Below are 20,076 nucleotides of genomic sequence, written 5' to 3' on the forward strand. Positions count from 1 at the left end.
CCGGGCCCGGCGCCCCCGGCGGGTTGGTCAACGACACCTCCTCGTAACTCATGAGGCCCTGGTACCTGCTCCGCGCTAAATTCAATTTTATAACAGTTTTTTTCTCGATTTTGGCCACAGTAGCCTATGGAGACTAACAAGGAACGCTAAGCGGTTTTCGTAGGATATGGATGTTGCTATACGAAGGGTGTCACATGCGCGTTTATGACTTATGAAGCAATTATTGGCCAACCAATCACAAAGCAGATGCGACGCAGCAGCGTGTTTAAGTAGGCTAATTTGCATTGAATCGAGTCTCCTTAAACAAGAAATATTTTACTAAAATGTATGAAGTTCTATTTTCAAAATTTTTATACTTGACTAAACCGTATCGATAAAATTCTTATGCTTAAGTCGGAAGTGCCATAGACTATCCGACGTTGAAAAGAGTAAGGTTGTAGTGTTGCATATGAAGTCGTAATACACAGATTATACTCGACGAGTAGAAAAATATATTTTTTTACACACTTGCTCAAAACGACGTTTTTATTCCACCGACTTTTGGCTCATAATCCTAGATATTAAACACGCGTGCTCTTTCAGTGTATTATTCCACTCGTGCTTTTTCATTATATTATCCGACTGAGTTAAGAAGGTAACTGATTGCTAATAATATGCATGGAAAGGGAACCTTCTTTAATTGGTCGGACTGGCGGGCACCGGCGCGCTCCTCGCGCCTGCGCGGCGCGCGGCCCGGCCGGCCCGCCCGCCGCGCCGCCCGCGGCCGGGGCGAGCGAGGGCCGGCCGGCAGTACGAGTATGACAGATGAAACACACAATACTAACTGTTTTAACTATTAAATTTTAATTAATATGAGTTTCTTTTTTTTTCCTCGCAAGTGTGTTGAAAAACGTCGTATGAAACGCGTGTGCATTGGTCATTACACACATCGGCTTTCTTATTGCGCGCTCGCTTACAGCTCGCGCGCACAAATCGCCTCGTGTGTAATGACCAACTTAGCACAATTGTATCATAATGTACTATTTCTACTCGTCGAGTATAATCTGTGTATTGTGTGTATTGTAAAAACAATTGCTTCATAAGTCAGAAACGCGCATGTGACACCCTTCATATAGCAACATAAATACCTTACGAAAACCGCTTAGCGTTGCTTGTTAGTCTCCATAGGCTACGGTGGCCAAAATCGAGAAAAAAACTGTTATAAAATTGAATTTAGCGCGGAGCGGGTACCAGGGCCTCATGAGTTACTCGGAGGTGTCGTTGACCAACCCGCCGCGGGCGCCGGGCCCGGCGGCCGGGGCACGTACGAGTATGAATAAGGTATCGCGGGCTGCGGCAGCTCGCGTATCTTAGCTGTATACTTTTGGTTTGTTTACCTATATGATTCTACTAACTGTAGTAGAAAGTATTATTTTTTTGTCTCGTAGAAAAAGTATTGTATACAATAGTGATATAATTAAGCTTTTCAATCTCGTACCTTAACTTAAACAACTCAGCAAGCTTCGTTGCTTAAACACGATACTCGACTGAAAAGCTCTCTATTATATCACGATTGTATAAAATACTATCAATTTATAAACCGCTGCCCCCCACTCAGCCCCTGGACTTGTTCACTTTTTCTTCAGTGTATGATATCTATTTCGGTTTATAATCTTTCAGACGAGTTTAAACTACACCTCCTTGCCCTAAATTTAAAATTGAAATTGTTATAAATATGTGTACTGTTTAATTTGAAATGTAACTTATAGATAATGAACCGGCCGTTTGAGGGTGAGGAGCCCAACGAGTCAGACCCCGAGCCAGATTTGACAGATGTCACTCTCGCAGTCTCCGGTATGTATATTGAAAAATAAAAGTATTATAAAAGGTTTATTCTGTAATGTAGCCATATTACAATGCGCTTATGAATGTCAGGAAGAAATCTATGCTCCTCTGTGACATTATTTTAATTACCAAAATTATGAAAATGCCTATGGAACTCTCCACGCGAGCGTGGATTTATACCTACGAATCGCGTCCCCTTCACGGTACCAAGCCAGTAGGTCGCCACACACGAACTAACTCCTTGTTTTATTGTCAAATAACAAGATTGGGTTTTGTTATATCCTGGCAGGGTCGCCATCAAATAACAAGAGTGATTTTTTTATGTTGTTTCGAGCAAGTGATGGGAGTAGGCAGTGAAACACTAAGTGTAATAGTATAAGAATGTATACGCTACCTGTTTTCACAATATAACGGTATTGAGCTTTTTTGCAATATAAAGGATTTTTTGGAAATCTATATTGCAATATAAAGGTTTTTTTGTAAATCTATTATCCAAAAAATACACGTCATGGTTTCAAAACACAATAACACCTGTCTCTTATATTATAGTTTTTGTTTATCCTTCACAGCTTTATTTGAATAAAACGTAGAGCCATATGTAGAGGCCATTTTATACGGAAACTTTTAATCATTAACATTGTTAACTTACCATTTGTAAAGCTTATTGCAATGATTAAGGGTTTACAAATGATGGTTAAATATTGCTGTTAGTACATAAACCAATATCAAGGATAAAAAAAAGGGTAATTTTACGTATGTGAGTGAGACCTAGTTATGATATAATGCAATAAATTAAATGAAAATAAATCCACTTCTTAAATAACTAAATTAGACCAATTACTTATTAAAAAACTTTGTATTAATTAAACTTACAACATTTGTGGTATTTTCTATAAAAAGGGACCTTATTGTCGATGGCGCTTACGCCATTATAAACGATGCTCCGATATAAATACAATGCCGCGCGACGCTGTGCGGCGTAAGCGCCATCGACAATAAGGTCCCTTTTCGAAAATGCCCCATTTATTCCAGCTTTACTCGTTCTCATAAAAAAAAAATGCCTAAATTGCAAAATATTTCGCCAAACCGTTAATTTTCATTGTGAATATGACTATAGTTATCAATTATCATATGTAGCTACTGGTGAGAACCTGCAATTGGCTTTTTCATATTTATAAAACCTATAGACATGTTAACAGATGTTGGATCTCCGAATAATAATCCATACTAATATTATAAATGCGAAAGTCTGTCTGTCTGTCTGTGTGTTATCTCTTCACGCGTAAACCGCTGAACCGATTTAGTTGAAATTTGGCGTAGAGATAGTTTTTATCCCGAAAATCATCCCTTAAGAGGGTGAAAAGCGGAGTGGAATCATGGTGGAATTGAGATAATTAATGAGTTGCCTAATATTTGTGTGCATATTATGCTCAAATTGAATGATTGCTATAAGACTTTCTCCAGGCGCTATTCTTACTCTAGCTGGGGTTACTAAGTCCACGCAGACGAAGTCGCGGGCAAAAGCTAGTAAATAAATAAATGAATGTATCGTCAGGTCTCCTAGAAGTGTTCCACGCGAAGTTGCTGCGAGCCCCGGCGGCGCACGCGGCGCGCGCCTGCCTCGTGCTGCTCGACCACCTCGACCACGCGCTCAACCACCCGCGCCACTCCGCGCAGCACGCCACGTGCAGGAGGAAGGTGAACTAGCTCCTTGTTATATTACTCGACCACGCGCTCAACCACCCGCGCCACTCCGCGCAGCACGCCACGTGCAGGAGGAAGGTGAACTAGCTCCTTGTTATATTACTCGACCACGCGCTCAACCACCCGCGCCACTCCGCGCAGCACGCCACGTGCAGGAGGAAGGTGAACTAGCTCCTTGTTATATTACTCGACCACGCGCTCAACCACCCGCGCCACTCCGCGCAGCACGCCACGTGCAGGAGGAAGGTGAACTAGCTCCTTGTTATATTACTCGACCACGCGCTCAACCACCCGCGCCACTCCGCGCAGCACGCCACGTGCAGGAGGAAGGTGAACTAGCTCCTTGTTATATTACTCGACCACGCGCTCAACCACCCGCGCCACTCCGCGCAGCACGCCACGTGCAGGAGGAAGGTGAACTAGCTCCTTGTTATATTACTCGACCACGCGCTCAACCACCCGCGCCACTCCGCGCAGCACGCCACGTGCAGGAGGAAGGTGAACTAGCTCCTTGTTATATTACTCGACCACGCGCTCAACCACCCGCGCCACTCCGCGCAGCACGCCACGTGCAGGAGGAAGGTGAACTAGCTCCTTGTTATATTACTCGACCACGCGCTCAACCACCCGCGCCACTCCGCGCAGCACGCCACGTGCAGGAGGAAGGTGAACTAGCTCCTTGTTATATTACTCGACCACGCGCTCAACCACCCGCGCCACTCCGCGCAGCACGCCACGTGCAGGAGGAAGGTGAACTAGCTCCTTGTTATATTACTCGACCACGCGCTCAACCACCCGCGCCACTCCGCGCAGCACGCCACGTGCAGGAGGAAGGTGAACTAGCTCCTTGTTATATTACTCGACCACGCGCTCAACCACCCGCGCCACTCCGCGCAGCACGCCACGTGCAGGAGGAAGGTGAACTAGCTCCTTGTTATATTACTCGACCACGCGCTCAACCACCCGCGCCACTCCGCGCAGCACGCCACGTGCAGGAGGAAGGTGAACTAGCTCCTTGTTATATTACTCGACCACGCGCTCAACCACCCGCGCCACTCCGCGCAGCACGCCACGTGCAGGAGGAAGGTGAACTAGCTCCTTGTTATATTACTCGACCACGCGCTCAACCACCCGCGCCACTCCGCGCAGCACGCCACGTGCAGGAGGAAGGTGAACTAGCTCCTTGTTATATTACTCGACCACGCGCTCAACCACCCGCGCCACTCCGCGCAGCACGCCACGTGCAGGAGGAAGGTGAACTAGCTCCTTGTTATATTACTCGACCACGCGCTCAACCACCCGCGCCACTCCGCGCAGCACGCCACGTGCAGGAGGAAGGTGAACTAGCTCCTTGTTATATTACTCGACCACGCGCTCAACCACCCGCGCCACTCCGCGCAGCACGCCACGTGCAGGAGGAAGGTGAACTAGCTCCTTGTTATATTACTCGACCACGCGCTCAACCACCCGCGCCACTCCGCGCAGCACGCCACGTGCAGGAGGAAGGTGAACTAGCTCCTTGTTATATTACTCGACCACGCGCTCAACCACCCGCGCCACTCCGCGCAGCACGCCACGTGCAGGAGGAAGGTGAACTAGCTCCTTGTTATATTACTCGACCACGCGCTCAACCACCCGCGCCACTCCGCGCAGCACGCCACGTGCAGGAGGAAGGTGAACTAGCTCCTTGTTATATTACTCGACCACGCGCTCAACCACCCGCGCCACTCCGCGCAGCACGCCACGTGCAGGAGGAAGGTGAACTAGCTCCTTGTTATATTACTCGACCACGCGCTCAACCACCCGCGCCACTCCGCGCAGCACGCCACGTGCAGGAGGAAGGTGAACTAGCTCCTTGTTATATTACTCGACCACGCGCTCAACCACCCGCGCCACTCCGCGCAGCACGCCACGTGCAGGAGGAAGGTGAACTAGCTCCTTGTTATATTACTCGACCACGCGCTCAACCACCCGCGCCACTCCGCGCAGCACGCCACGTGCAGGAGGAAGGTGAACTAGCTCCTTGTTATATTACTCGACCACGCGCTCAACCACCCGCGCCACTCCGCGCAGCACGCCACGTGCAGGAGGAAGGTGAACTAGCTCCTTGTTATATTACTCGACCACGCGCTCAACCACCCGCGCCACTCCGCGCAGCACGCCACGTGCAGGAGGAAGGTGAACTAGCTCCTTGTTATATTACTCGACCACGCGCTCAACCACCCGCGCCACTCCGCGCAGCACGCCACGTGCAGGAGGAAGGTGAACTAGCTCCTTGTTATATTACTCGACCACGCGCTCAACCACCCGCGCCACTCCGCGCAGCACGCCACGTGCAGGAGGAAGGTGAACTAGCTCCTTGTTATATTACTCGACCACGCGCTCAACCACCCGCGCCACTCCGCGCAGCACGCCACGTGCAGGAGGAAGGTGAACTAGCTCCTTATTATATTACTCGACCACGCGCTCAACCACCCGCGCCACTCCGCGCAGCACGCCACGTGCAGGAGGAAGGTGAACTAGCTCCTTGTTATATTACTCGACCACGCGCTCAACCACCCGCGCCACTCCGCGCAGCACGCCACGTGCAGGAGGAAGGTGAACTAGCTCCTTGTTATATTACTCGACCACGCGCTCAACCACCCGCGCCACTCCGCGCAGCACGCCACGTGCAGGAGGAAGGTGAACTAGCTCCTTGTTATATTACTCGACCACGCGCTCAACCACCCGCGCCACTCCGCGCAGCACGCCACGTGCAGGAGGAAGGTGAACTAGCTCCTTGTTATATTACTCGACCACGCGCTCAACCACCCGCGCCACTCCGCGCAGCACGCCACGTGCAGGAGGAAGGTGAACTAGCTCCTTGTTATATTACTCGACCACGCGCTCAACCACCCGCGCCACTCCGCGCAGCACGCCACGTGCAGGAGGAAGGTGAACTAGCTCCTTGTTATATTACTCGACCACGCGCTCAACCACCCGCGCCACTCCGCGCAGCACGCCACGTGCAGGAGGAAGGTGAACTAGCTCCTTGTTATATTACTCGACCACGCGCTCAACCACCCGCGCCACTCCGCGCAGCACGCCACGTGCAGGAGGAAGGTGAACTAGCTCCTTGTTATATTACTCGACCACGCGCTCAACCACCCGCGCCACTCCGCGCAGCACGCCACGTGCAGGAGGAAGGTGAACTAGCTCCTTGTTATATTACTCGACCACGCGCTCAACCACCCGCGCCACTCCGCGCAGCACGCCACGTGCAGGAGGAAGGTGAACTAGCTCCTTGTTATATTACTCGACCACGCGCTCAACCACCCGCGCCACTCCGCGCAGCACGCCACGTGCAGGAGGAAGGTGAACTAGCTCCTTGTTATATTACTCGACCACGCGCTCAACCACCCGCGCCACTCCGCGCAGCACGCCACGTGCAGGAGGAAGGTGAACTAGCTCCTTGTTATATTACTCGACCACGCGCTCAACCACCCGCGCCACTCCGCGCAGCACGCCACGTGCAGGAGGAAGGTGAACTAGCTCCTTGTTATATTACTCGACCACGCGCTCAACCACCCGCGCCACTCCGCGCAGCACGCCACGTGCAGGAGGAAGGTGAACTAGCTCCTTGTTATATTACTCGACCACGCGCTCAACCACCCGCGCCACTCCGCGCAGCACGCCACGTGCAGGAGGAAGGTGAACTAGCTCCTTGTTATATTACTCGACCACGCGCTCAACCACCCGCGCCACTCCGCGCAGCACGCCACGTGCAGGAGGAAGGTGAACTAGCTCCTTGTTATATTACTCGACCACGCGCTCAACCACCCGCGCCACTCCGCGCAGCACGCCACGTGCAGGAGGAAGGTGAACTAGCTCCTTGTTATATTACTCGACCACGCGCTCAACCACCCGCGCCACTCCGCGCAGCACGCCACGTGCAGGAGGAAGGTGAACTAGCTCCTTGTTATATTACTCGACCACGCGCTCAACCACCCGCGCCACTCCGCGCAGCACGCCACGTGCAGGAGGAAGGTGAACTAGCTCCTTGTTATATTACTCGACCACGCGCTCAACCACCCGCGCCACTCCGCGCAGCACGCCACGTGCAGGAGGAAGGTGAACTAGCTCCTTGTTATATTACTCGACCACGCGCTCAACCACCCGCGCCACTCCGCGCAGCACGCCACGTGCAGGAGGAAGGTGAACTAGCTCCTTGTTATATTACTCGACCACGCGCTCAACCACCCGCGCCACTCCGCGCAGCACGCCACGTGCAGGAGGAAGGTGAACTAGCTCCTTGTTATATTACTCGACCACGCGCTCAACCACCCGCGCCACTCCGCGCAGCACGCCACGTGCAGGAGGAAGGTGAACTAGCTCCTTGTTATATTACTCGACCACGCGCTCAACCACCCGCGCCACTCCGCGCAGCACGCCACGTGCAGGAGGAAGGTGAACTAGCTCCTTGTTATATTACTCGACCACGCGCTCAACCACCCGCGCCACTCCGCGCAGCACGCCACGTGCAGGAGGAAGGTGAACTAGCTCCTTGTTATATTACTCGACCACGCGCTCAACCACCCGCGCCACTCCGCGCAGCACGCCACGTGCAGGAGGAAGGTGAACTAGCTCCTTGTTATATTACTCGACCACGCGCTCAACCACCCGCGCCACTCCGCGCAGCACGCCACGTGCAGGAGGAAGGTGAACTAGCTCCTTGTTATATTATTCGACCACGCGCTCAACCACCCGCGCCACTCCGCGCAGCACGCCACGTGCAGGAGGAAGGTGAACTAGCTCCTTGTTATATTACTCGACCACGCGCTCAACCACCCGCGCCACTCCGCGCAGCACGCCACGTGCAGGAGGAAGGTGAACTAGCTCCTTGTTATATTACTCGACCACGCGCTCAACCACCCGCGCCACTCCGCGCAGCACGCCACGTGCAGGAGGAAGGTGAACTAGCTCCTTGTTATATTACTCGACCACGCGCTCAACCACCCGCGCCACTCCGCGCAGCACGCCACGTGCAGGAGGAAGGTGAACTAGCTCCTTGTTATATTACTCGACCACGCGCTCAACCACCCGCGCCACTCCGCGCAGCACGCCACGTGCAGGAGGAAGGTGAACTAGCTCCTTGTTATATTACTCGACCACGCGCTCAACCACCCGCGCCACTCCGCGCAGCACGCCACGTGCAGGAGGAAGGTGAACTAGCTCCTTGTTATATTACTCGACCACGCGCTCAACCACCCGCGCCACTCCGCGCAGCACGCCACGTGCAGGAGGAAGGTGAACTAGCTCCTTGTTATATTACTCGACCACGCGCTCAACCACCCGCGCCACTCCGCGCAGCACGCCACGTGCAGGAGGAAGGTGAACTAGCTCCTTGTTATATTACTCGACCACGCGCTCAACCACCCGCGCCACTCCGCGCAGCACGCCACGTGCAGGAGGAAGGTGAACTAGCTCCTTGTTATATTACTCGACCACGCGCTCAACCACCCGCGCCACTCCGCGCAGCACGCCACGTGCAGGAGGAAGGTGAACTAGCTCCTTGTTATATTACTCGACCACGCGCTCAACCACCCGCGCCACTCCGCGCAGCACGCCACGTGCAGGAGGAAGGTGAACTAGCTCCTTGTTATATTACTCGACCACGCGCTCAACCACCCGCGCCACTCCGCGCAGCACGCCACGTGCAGGAGGAAGGTGAACTAGCTCCTTGTTATATTACTCGACCACGCGCTCAACCACCCGCGCCACTCCGCGCAGCACGCCACGTGCAGGAGGAAGGTGAACTAGCTCCTTGTTATATTACTCGACCACGCGCTCAACCACCCGCGCCACTCCGCGCAGCACGCCACGTGCAGGAGGAAGGTGAACTAGCTCCTTGTTATATTACTCGACCACGCGCTCAACCACCCGCGCCACTCCGCGCAGCACGCCACGTGCAGGAGGAAGGTGAACTAGCTCCTTGTTATATTACTCGACCACGCGCTCAACCACCCGCGCCACTCCGCGCAGCACGCCACGTGCAGGAGGAAGGTGAACTAGCTCCTTGTTTTATTGTCAAATAACAAGATTGGGTTTTGTTATATCCTGGCAGGGTCGCCATCAAATAACAAGAATGATCTTGTTATGTCGTTTCGAGCAAGTGATGGGAGTACGTAGTGAAACACTTTAAGTAAGATATAAGAACGTATTTTTCTTAATACCTGCCTATATATACATGCTAGGGGTCATCCATTAATTACATCACACGTTTAGGGGATGGGAGGGGGTCAATAAAATGTAACATGTTGTAAAAAGGGGGATGGGTGAGTTACAACCTTTAACTTAACTTCATAGGTAACCGAAAATATTTTTTTATTCTCTGTATAGTTAAATAACGAGTTTTTGGAATGATAATCGGTTTTGTGTTATAAAATTAGTAATATTTCTTTATGAAAAATATTTTGATAAAATAAATATTGCCTAGTTCGATTTGCTGATTTCGTTGAAATCAAAATTGCCGATAATGTGACGTCACACCAGGGGGGGAGGGGTTTGCCAAATGTGACCAAGTGTGACAAGAAGGGGGGGTGGGATCAAAAAACCTAGAAATTCGTGTGACGTAATTAATGGAGGACCCCTTAGGTTGCGCTGACACAAGCAATATATGCGTTTATGTCGCAGTAAACCAGTGAGTTACTGCTAAACACTTTAAAGTGGCTAATAAATAAATAAATTAGTACATGTTCGTTGACAGATTCTTGACATGATCTTCGGGCTCCGCGCGAACTTGTTCAACAGCGTGGGGTTCTGCTACGACGGCGCCGGCAGCCCCGTGTACGGGACGGCCGCGCTCCGCATCAAGCCGCTGTGCTCGCCGAGCTTGCTCGCCGAGCCGCTCGCCGCACGAGGGCACCATCCGCCGCCCACCAACCATCAAGTGCCGGTGAGTGTATAATGTATACGGGGGAATCACGGCACGACTTCGCGGTGCAAAGTTGACGCAAATTTTCATACTCACATGACTGCGGTACACATATTTAATGATATTAATTATTATATAATATAATATAATAATTATTTTACCTTAAATCCGACGTTTCAACTGATTACACCAGCTGTAGTCACAGATAACTGACGCCCCAGCCCAGCAAAATGTCAACGACAATAAGTCTGCGGTAGTTTCGAAGTCATGTTCTCGCTTTTCAAGAAGATAGATGGTTTCTCAATTCTATAAGTTACTTTTTGGTTTTGACAAAATTTGCTTTAGGGATAGTTTTGAGTCCCGGGAAAATGGATATAGGTATAGGACAGTTTCTATCACAAAGATACCCTAAGGGAGTAAGAAGAGGATAAAACGTACTATGACATTGGGATGTGAAAGTACTAATTGTACTCAGAAGTTGCGGGCAGTATTAAAGGTTTGCTAAACTGGATGCGTTATGCGGGCGGCGGTCAGGTCAAACTTCAACTTCAAAGGTCGCCGTCAATGTCGTTCATACATAATGCGGGTTTGACCTGACCGTTGACCGCAGAACGCATCCAGTGTGGCAAATCCTTAAATAGTAAATGAAGTTAAAGTCGGTCAAATAAATCTTGTCAGTAAATAAGTACAAAAAAATTACACTCATCCCCTTCTTCTGGGCTCCAGCACCGGTGCAAGACAAAGACAGTACTCTCTGCGTGTACGCCCGAAATGAGACAGTCCCTTGACAAACTATATGTCTTATATCATAGAGTAACTTATACTAGAGCGGTACTGTCATAGTAAATTTTGTAACCCCAGTAAATTCACTGCCATCTGTCACACACACACTTTAAAACTAAAAATGAAGATTTATAAAAATACGATAGAATGTATTTAAATATAGATAAATGATTTTTTTTATTTGCATTAATTATTTTTATGATTTTGACCCATGTTCTTTCACTGATATGCGTTAAAATTGTTAAATAACAAACGAAACCGTCAACGCCATCTATACGACTGTAGGCCAAAACTAGTAGCGCCCTCTGAACGAGAATCAAATTTTCTTGATTTTCGAGGCACGTATTTTCTTTAGACTGTATCTACCTATATCTATTACGGAGTTATATCTATCTTTGCTTATATCCAGGGAGCGTGCATCCTCCCCGTGGGGCGCTGCGCGCGCATCCTGACCCTGGCGCTCGCCCGCGAGAAGGAGTGGTCGGTGCTGCAGCACGTGCTGCGCGCCCTGCCCGCCCTGCTGCAGTCCAGGGCTCTCTGCGTCGGCCGCAGGGCTCAGGACCTGGACCTGCTGGCTTCTAGTCTCTGCGCCATGGTGAGTCCAGCAGACCTAAGGAGTGGTCGGTGCTGCAGCACGTGCTGCGCGCCCTGCCCGCCCTGCTGCAGTCCAGGGCTCTCTGCGTCGGCCGCAGGGCTCAGGACCTGGACCTGCTGGCTTCTAGTCTCTGCGCCATGGTGAGTCCAGCAGACCTAAGGAGTGGTCGGTGCTGCAGCACGTGCTGCGCGCCCTGCCCGCCCTGCTGCAGTCCAGGGCTCTCTGCGTCGGCCGCAGGGCTCAGGACCTGGACCTGCTGGCTTCTAGTCTCTGCGCCATGGTGAGTCCAGCAGACCTAAGGAGTGGTCGGTGCTGCAGCACGTGCTGCGCGCCCTGCCCGCCCTGCTGCAGTCCAGGGCTCTCTGCGTCGGCCGCAGGGCTCAGGACCTGGACCTGCTGGCTTCTAGTCTCTGCGCCATGGTGAGTCCAGCAGACCTAAGGAGTGGTCGGTGCTGCAGCACGTGCTGCGCGCCCTGCCCGCCCTGCTGCAGTCCAGGGCTCTCTGCGTCGGCCGCAGGGCTCAGGACCTGGACCTGCTGGCTTCTAGTCTCTGCGCCATGGTGAGTCCAGCAGACCTAAGGAGTGGTCGGTGCTGCAGCACGTGCTGCGCGCCCTGCCCGCCCTGCTGCAGTCCAGGGCTCTCTGCGTCGGCCGCAGGGCTCAGGACCTGGACCTGCTGGCTTCTAGTCTCTGCGCCATGGTGAGTCCAGCAGACCTAAGGAGTGGTCGGTGCTGCAGCACGTGCTGCGCGCCCTGCCCGCCCTGCTGCAGTCCAGGGCTCTCTGCGTCGGCCGCAGGGCTCAGGACCTGGACCTGCTGGCTTCTAGTCTCTGCGCCATGGTGAGTCCAGCAGACCTAAGGAGTGGTCGGTGCTGCAGCACGTGCTGCGCGCCCTGCCCGCCCTGCTGCAGTCCAGGGCTCTCTGCGTCGGCCGCAGGGCTCAGGACCTGGACCTGCTGGCTTCTAGTCTCTGCGCCATGGTGAGTCCAGCAGACCTAAGGAGTGGTCGGTGCTGCAGCACGTGCTGCGCGCCCTGCCCGCCCTGCTGCAGTCCAGGGCTCTCTGCGTCGGCCGCAGGGCTCAGGACCTGGACCTGCTGGCTTCTAGTCTCTGCGCCATGGTGAGTCCAGCAGACCTGAGGAGTGGTATACCCATCGACAAATCCACGTTCTACAACATATCCAGAAGCGCTAAAATACTACGCAATACTGTAACGCTAAACAATGAGGGCTCCCGCGTTTAATTTCGCCGCTAGGGGCGCTAGTGTAGATGGAGATATTTCAAAATGTCAAATGCATAGAAGTTATGGGGGTTTTAAGCTTTTTTATCGGGAATTTTCCCTCCTTATTCATTACTTACCGTGGCGCGACGACCCGAGGTGGATCTTGCTTGGCCTCCGACACCGAAGACCGCTATGCTACTCTGTCCGAAGCCGTTTCTGTCCAGTCGACGGCGCCAATGATAATCATACTTATTTACTCATAATTGTGGTAAATATTTGTCAATATTTGATTAATCATGGTAAACAATAGATATAGCTCAATAAATGTTAGCGGTTTAAAAAAAAGTGCCAACTAAAATATATGCAAAATTAAAGAGGTTGAAAAAATTACACATTTAGACTTTACAATACCTTTGTGTATATAAGAACGTATTGATTTTATAAAAATAAGCACAGAAGAGTTTTGAGATCTGTTTTTCCGGACCTACATCTACAGTGGCGCCAACTGGTGAGCACTAAAACGGTAGCCCTCATTGAATGAGTCAGTTAATTTTTTTTTACGACAGTACAGTTAGTTTAATTTCTCTTAATATTTTGCAGTTATCGGACAGAAGCTTAGCGTTCCCCGAGTGTCTGCGCGGTCCGAAGGTGCTGGTGTCGGAGCTGCACGCGGCGGTGCTGCCCTCTCTGGGGGCCCTGGCGCCCTACCACGCCTTCCTGGAACCGCTCACGCAGCAGAGGGTAGTGCGGTGTTTGCTGCGCTACGGCATGGGTCAGTCTGTCCTTGTTCCCCGAGTGTCTGCGCGGTCCGAAGGTGCTGGTGTCGGAGCTGCACGCGGCGGTGCTGCCCTCTCTGGGGGCCCTGGCGCCCTACCACGCCTTCCTGGAACCGCTCACGCAGCAGAGGGTAGTGCGGTGTTTGCTGCGCTACGGCATGGGTCAGTCTGTCCTTGTTCCCCGAGTGTCTGCGCGGTCCGAAGGTGCTGGTGTCGGAGCTGCACGCGGCGGTGCTGCCCTCTCTGGGGGCCCTGGCGCCCTACCACGCCTTCCTGGAACCGCTCACGCAGCAGAGGGTAGTGCGGTGTTTGCTGCGCTACGGCATGGGTCAGTCTGTCCTTGTTCCCCGAGTGTCTGCGCGGTCCGAAGGTGCTGGTGTCGGAGCTGCACGCGGCGGTGCTGCCCTCTCTGGGGGCCCTGGCGCCCTACCACGCCTTCCTGGAACCGCTCACGCAGCAGAGGGTAGTGCGGTGTTTGCTGCGCTACGGCATGGGTCAGTCTGTCCTTGTTCCCCGAGTGTCTGCGCGGTCCGAAGGTGCTGGTGTCGGAGCTGCACGCGGCGGTGCTGCCCTCTCTGGGGGCCCTGGCGCCCTACCACGCCTTCCTGGAACCGCTCACGCAGCAGAGGGTAGTGCGGTGTTTGCTGCGCTACGGCATGGGTCAGTCTGTCCTTGTTCCCCGAGTGTCTGCGCGGTCCGAAGGTGCTGGTGTCGGAGCTGCACGCGGCGGTGCTGCCCTCTCTGGGGGCCCTGGCGCCCTACCACGCCTTCCTGGAACCGCTCACGCAGCAGAGGGTAGTGCGGTGTTTGCTGCGCTACGGCATGGGTCAGTCTGTCCTTGTTCCCCGAGTGTCTGCGCGGTCCGAAGGTGCTGGTGTCGGAGCTGCACGCGGCGGTGCTGCCCTCTCTGGGGGCCCTGGCGCCCTACCACGCCTTCCTGGAACCGCTCACGCAGCAGAGGGTAGTGCGGTGTTTGCTGCGCTACGGCATGGGTCAGTCTGTCCTTGTTCCCCGAGTGTCTGCGCGGTCCGAAGGTGCTGGTGTCGGAGCTGCACGCGGCGGTGCTGCCCTCTCTGGGGGCCCTGGCGCCCTACCACGCCTTCCTGGAACCGCTCACGCAGCAGAGGGTAGTGCGGTGTTTGCTGCGCTACGGCATGGGTCAGTCTGTCCTTGTTCCCCGAGTGTCTGCGCGGTCCGAAGGTGCTGGTGTCGGAGCTGCACGCGGCGGTGCTGCCCTCTCTGGGGGCCCTGGCGCCCTACCACGCCTTCCTGGAACCGCTCACGCAGCAGAGGGTAGTGCGGTGTTTGCTGCGCTACGGCATGGGTCAGTCTGTCCTTGTTCCCCGAGTGTCTGCGCGGTCCGAAGGTGCTGGTGTCGGAGCTGCACGCGGCGGTGCTGCCCTCTCTGGGGGCCCTGGCGCCCTACCACGCCTTCCTGGAACCGCTCACGCAGCAGAGGGTAGTGCGGTGTTTGCTGCGCTACGGCATGGGTCAGTCTGTCCTTGTTCCCCGAGTGTCTGCGCGGTCCGAAGGTGCTGGTGTCGGAGCTGCACGCGGCGGTGCTGCCCTCTCTGGGGGCCCTGGCGCCCTACCACGCCTTCCTGGAACCGCTCACGCAGCAGAGGGTAGTGCGGTGTTTGCTGCGCTACGGCATGGGTCAGTCTGTCCTTGTTCCCCGAGTGTCTGCGCGGTCCGAAGGTGCTGGTGTCGGAGCTGCACGCGGCGGTGCTGCCCTCTCTGGGGGCCCTGGCGCCCTACCACGCCTTCCTGGAACCGCTCACGCAGCAGAGGGTAGTGCGGTGTTTGCTGCGCTACGGCATGGGTCAGTCTGTCCTTGTTCCCCGAGTGTCTGCGCGGTCCGAAGGTGCTGGTGTCGGAGCTGCACGCGGCGGTGCTGCCCTCTCTGGAGGCCCTGGCGCCCTACCACGCCTTCCTGGAACCGCTCACGCAGCAGAGGGTAGTGCGGTGTTTGCTGCGCTACGGCATGGGTCAGTCTGTCCTTGTTCCCCGAGTGTCTGCGCGGTCCGAAGGTGCTGGTGTCGGAGCTGCACGCGGCGGTGCTGCCCTCTCTGGGGGCCCTGGCGCCCTACCACGCCTTCCTGGAACCGCTCACGCAGCAGAGGGTAGTGCGGTGTTTGCTGCGCTACGGCATGGGTCAGTCTGTCCTTGTTCCCCGAGTGTCTGCGCGGTCCGAAGGTGCTGGTGTCGGAGCTGCACGCGGCGGTGCTGCCCTCTCTGGGGGCCCTGGCGCCCTACCACGCCTTCCTGGAACCGCTCACGCAGCAGAGGGTAGTGCGGTGTTTGCTGCGCTACGGCATGGGTCAGTCTGTCCTTGTTCCCCGAGTGTCTGCGCGGTCCGAAGGTGCTGGTGTCGGAGCTGCACGCGGCGGTGCTGCCCTCTCTGGGGGCCCTGGCGCCCTACCACGCCTTCCTGGAACCGCTCACGCAGCAGAGGGTAGTGCGGTGTTTGCTGCGCTACGGCATGGGTCAGTCTGTCCTTGTTCCCCGAGTGTCTGCGCGGTCCGAAGGTGCTGGTGTCGGAGCTGCACGCGGCGGTGCTGCCCTCTCTGGGGGCCCTGGCGCCCTACCACGCCTTCCTGGAACCGCTCACGCAGCAGAGGGTAGTGCGGTGTTTGCTGCGCTACGGCATGGGTCAGTCTGTCCTTGTTCCCCGAGTGTCTGCGCGGTCCGAAGGTGCTGGTGTCGGAGCTGCACGCGGCGGTGCTGCCCTCTCTGGGGGCCCTGGCGCCCTACCACGCCTTCCTGGAACCGCTCACGCAGCAGAGGGTAGTGCGGTGTTTGCTGCGCTACGGCATGGGTCAGTCTGTCCTTGTTCCCCGAGTGTCTGCGCGGTCCGAAGGTGCTGGTGTCGGAGCTGCACGCGGCGGTGCTGCCCTCTCTGGGGGCCCTGGCGCCCTACCACGCCTTCCTGGAACCGCTCACGCAGCAGAGGGTAGTGCGGTGTTTGCTGCGCTACGGCATGGGTCAGTCTGTCCTTGTTCCCCGAGTGTCTGCGCGGTCCGAAGGTGCTGGTGTCGGAGCTGCACGCGGCGGTGCTGCCCTCTCTGGGGGCCCTGGCGCCCTACCACGCCTTCCTGGAACCGCTCACGCAGCAGAGGGTAGTGCGGTGTTTGCTGCGCTACGGCATGGGTCAGTCTGTCCTTGTTCCCCGAGTGTCTGCGCGGTCCGAAGGTGCTGGTGTCGGAGCTGCACGCGGCGGTGCTGCCCTCTCTGGGGGCCCTGGCGCCCTACCACGCCTTCCTGGAACCGCTCACGCAGCAGAGGGTAGTGCGGTGTTTGCTGCGCTACGGCATGGGTCAGTCTGTCCTTGTTCCCCGAGTGTCTGCGCGGTCCGAAGGTGCTGGTGTCGGAGCTGCACGCGGCGGTGCTGCCCTCTCTGGGGGCCCTGGCGCCCTACCACGCCTTCCTGGAACCGCTCACGCAGCAGAGGGTAGTGCGGTGTTTGCTGCGCTACGGCATGGGTCAGTCTGTCCTTGTTCCCCGAGTGTCTGCGCGGTCCGAAGGTGCTGGTGTCGGAGCTGCACGCGGCGGTGCTGCCCTCTCTGGGGGCCCTGGCGCCCTACCACGCCTTCCTGGAACCGCTCACGCAGCAGAGGGTAGTGCGGTGTTTGCTGCGCTACGGCATGGGTCAGTCTGTCCTTGTTCCCCGAGTGTCTGCGCGGTCCGAAGGTGCTGGTGTCGGAGCTGCACGCGGCGGTGCTGCCCTCTCTGGGGGCCCTGGCGCCCTACCACGCCTTCCTGGAACCGCTCACGCAGCAGAGGGTAGTGCGGTGTTTGCTGCGCTACGGCATGGGTCAGTCTGTCCTTGTTCCCCGAGTGTCTGCGCGGTCCGAAGGTGCTGGTGTCGGAGCTGCACGCGGCGGTGCTGCCCTCTCTGGGGGCCCTGGCGCCCTACCACGCCTTCCTGGAACCGCTCACGCAGCAGAGGGTAGTGCGGTGTTTGCTGCGCTACGGCATGGGTCAGTCTGTCCTTGTTCCCCGAGTGTCTGCGCGGTCCGAAGGTGCTGGTGTCGGAGCTGCACGCGGCGGTGCTGCCCTCTCTGGGGGCCCTGGCGCCCTACCACGCCTTCCTGGAACCGCTCACGCAGCAGAGGGTAGTGCGGTGTTTGCTGCGCTACGGCATGGGTCAGTCTGTCCTTGTTCCCCGAGTGTCTGCGCGGTCCGAAGGTGCTGGTGTCGGAGCTGCACGCGGCGGTGCTGCCCTCTCTGGGGGCCCTGGCGCCCTACCACGCCTTCCTGGAACCGCTCACGCAGCAGAGGGTAGTGCGGTGTTTGCTGCGCTACGGCATGGGTCAGTCTGTCCTTGTTCCCCGAGTGTCTGCGCGGTCCGAAGGTGCTGGTGTCGGAGCTGCACGCGGCGGTGCTGCCCTCTCTGGGGGCCCTGGCGCCCTACCACGCCTTCCTGGAACCGCTCACGCAGCAGAGGGTAGTGCGGTGTTTGCTGCGCTACGGCATGGGTCAGTCTGTCCTTGTTCCCCGAGTGTCTGCGCGGTCCGAAGGTGCTGGTGTCGGAGCTGCACGCGGCGGTGCTGCCCTCTCTGGGGGCCCTGGCGCCCTACCACGCCTTCCTGGAACCGCTCACGCAGCAGAGGGTAGTGCGGTGTTTGCTGCGCTACGGCATGGGTCAGTCTGTCCTTGTTCCCCGAGTGTCTGCGCGGTCCGAAGGTGCTGGTGTCGGAGCTGCACGCGGCGGTGCTGCCCTCTCTGGAGGCCCTGGCGCCCTACCACGCCTTCCTGGAACCGCTCACGCAGCAGAGGGTAGTGCGGTGTTTGCTGCGCTACGGCATGGGTCAGTCTGTCCTTGTTCCCCGAGTGTCTGCGCGGTCCGAAGGTGCTGGTGTCGGAGCTGCACGCGGCGGTGCTGCCCTCTCTGGGGGCCCTGGCGCCCTACCACGCCTTCCTGGAACCGCTCACGCAGCAGAGGGTAGTGCGGTGTTTGCTGCGCTACGGCATGGGTCAGTCTGTCCTTGTTCCCCGAGTGTCTGCGCGGTCCGAAGGTGCTGGTGTCGGAGCTGCACGCGGCGGTGCTGCCCTCTCTGGGGGCCCTGGCGCCCTACCACGCCTTCCTGGAACCGCTCACGCAGCAGAGGGTAGTGCGGTGTTTGCTGCGCTACGGCATGGGTCAGTCTGTCCTTGTTCCCCGAGTGTCTGCGCGGTCCGAAGGTGCTGGTGTCGGAGCTGCACGCGGCGGTGCTGCCCTCTCTGGGGGCCCTGGCGCCCTACCACGCCTTCCTGGAACCGCTCACGCAGCAGAGGGTAGTGCGGTGTTTGCTGCGCTACGGCATGGGTCAGTCTGTCCTTGTTCCCCGAGTGTCTGCGCGGTCCGAAGGTGCTGGTGTCGGAGCTGCACGCGGCGGTGCTGCCCTCTCTGGAGGCCCTGGCGCCCTACCACGCCTTCCTGGAACCGCTCACGCAGCAGAGGGTAGTGCGGTGTTTGCTGCGCTACGGCATGGGTCAGTCTGTCCTTGTTCCCCGAGTGTCTGCGCGGTCCGAAGGTGCTGGTGTCGGAGCTGCACGCGGCGGTGCTGCCCTCTCTGGGGGCCCTGGCGCCCTACCACGCCTTCCTGGAACCGCTCACGCAGCAGAGGGTAGTGCGGTGTTTGCTGCGCTACGGCATGGGTCAGTCTGTCCTTGTTCCCCGAGTGTCTGCGCGGTCCGAAGGTGCTGGTGTCGGAGCTGCACGCGGCGGTGCTGCCCTCTCTGGGGGCCCTGGCGCCCTACCACGCCTTCCTGGAACCGCTCACGCAGCAGAGGGTAGTGCGGTGTTTGCTGCGCTACGGCATGGGTCAGTCTGTCCTTGTTCCCCGAGTGTCTGCGCGGTCCGAAGGTGCTGGTGTCGGAGCTGCACGCGGCGGTGCTGCCCTCTCTGGGGGCCCTGGCGCCCTACCACGCCTTCCTGGAACCGCTCACGCAGCAGAGGGTAGTGCGGTGTTTGCTGCGCTACGGCATGGGTCAGTCTGTCCTTGTTCCCCGAGTGTCTGCGCGGTCCGAAGGTGCTGGTGTCGGAGCTGCACGCGGCGGTGCTGCCCTCTCTGGGGGCCCTGGCGCCCTACCACGCCTTCCTGGAACCGCTCACGCAGCAGAGGGTAGTGCGGTGTTTGCTGCGCTACGGCATGGGTCAGTCTGTCCTTGTTCCCCGAGTGTCTGCGCGGTCCGAAGGTGCTGGTGTCGGAGCTGCACGCGGCGGTGCTGCCCTCTCTGGGGGCCCTGGCGCCCTACCACGCCTTCCTGGAACCGC

General features: G+C 56.8%; 1 protein-coding gene across 1 annotated transcript in view; it reads left to right on the forward strand.

The window, feature by feature from the left end:
• The window catches only part of LOC134743970 (uncharacterized), a 107,856-nt gene that overhangs the window by 15,627 nt on the left and 72,153 nt on the right, over positions 1-20,076 (forward strand). The window contains exons 13-17 of the mRNA XM_063677601.1: positions 1,749-1,833; positions 3,380-3,522; positions 10,274-10,462; positions 11,634-11,819; positions 13,642-13,813. Of these exons, the coding sequence (XP_063533671.1) occupies positions 1,749-1,833; positions 3,380-3,522; positions 10,274-10,462; positions 11,634-11,819; positions 13,642-13,813 (775 nt within the window). The remainder of the gene's footprint in view (positions 1-1,748; positions 1,834-3,379; positions 3,523-10,273; positions 10,463-11,633; positions 11,820-13,641; positions 13,814-20,076) is intronic.

Source organism: Cydia strobilella, chromosome 9, assembly GCF_947568885.1.
Source record: "Cydia strobilella chromosome 9, ilCydStro3.1, whole genome shotgun sequence".
Taxonomy (NCBI): Eukaryota; Metazoa; Arthropoda; class Insecta; order Lepidoptera; family Tortricidae; genus Cydia; species Cydia strobilella.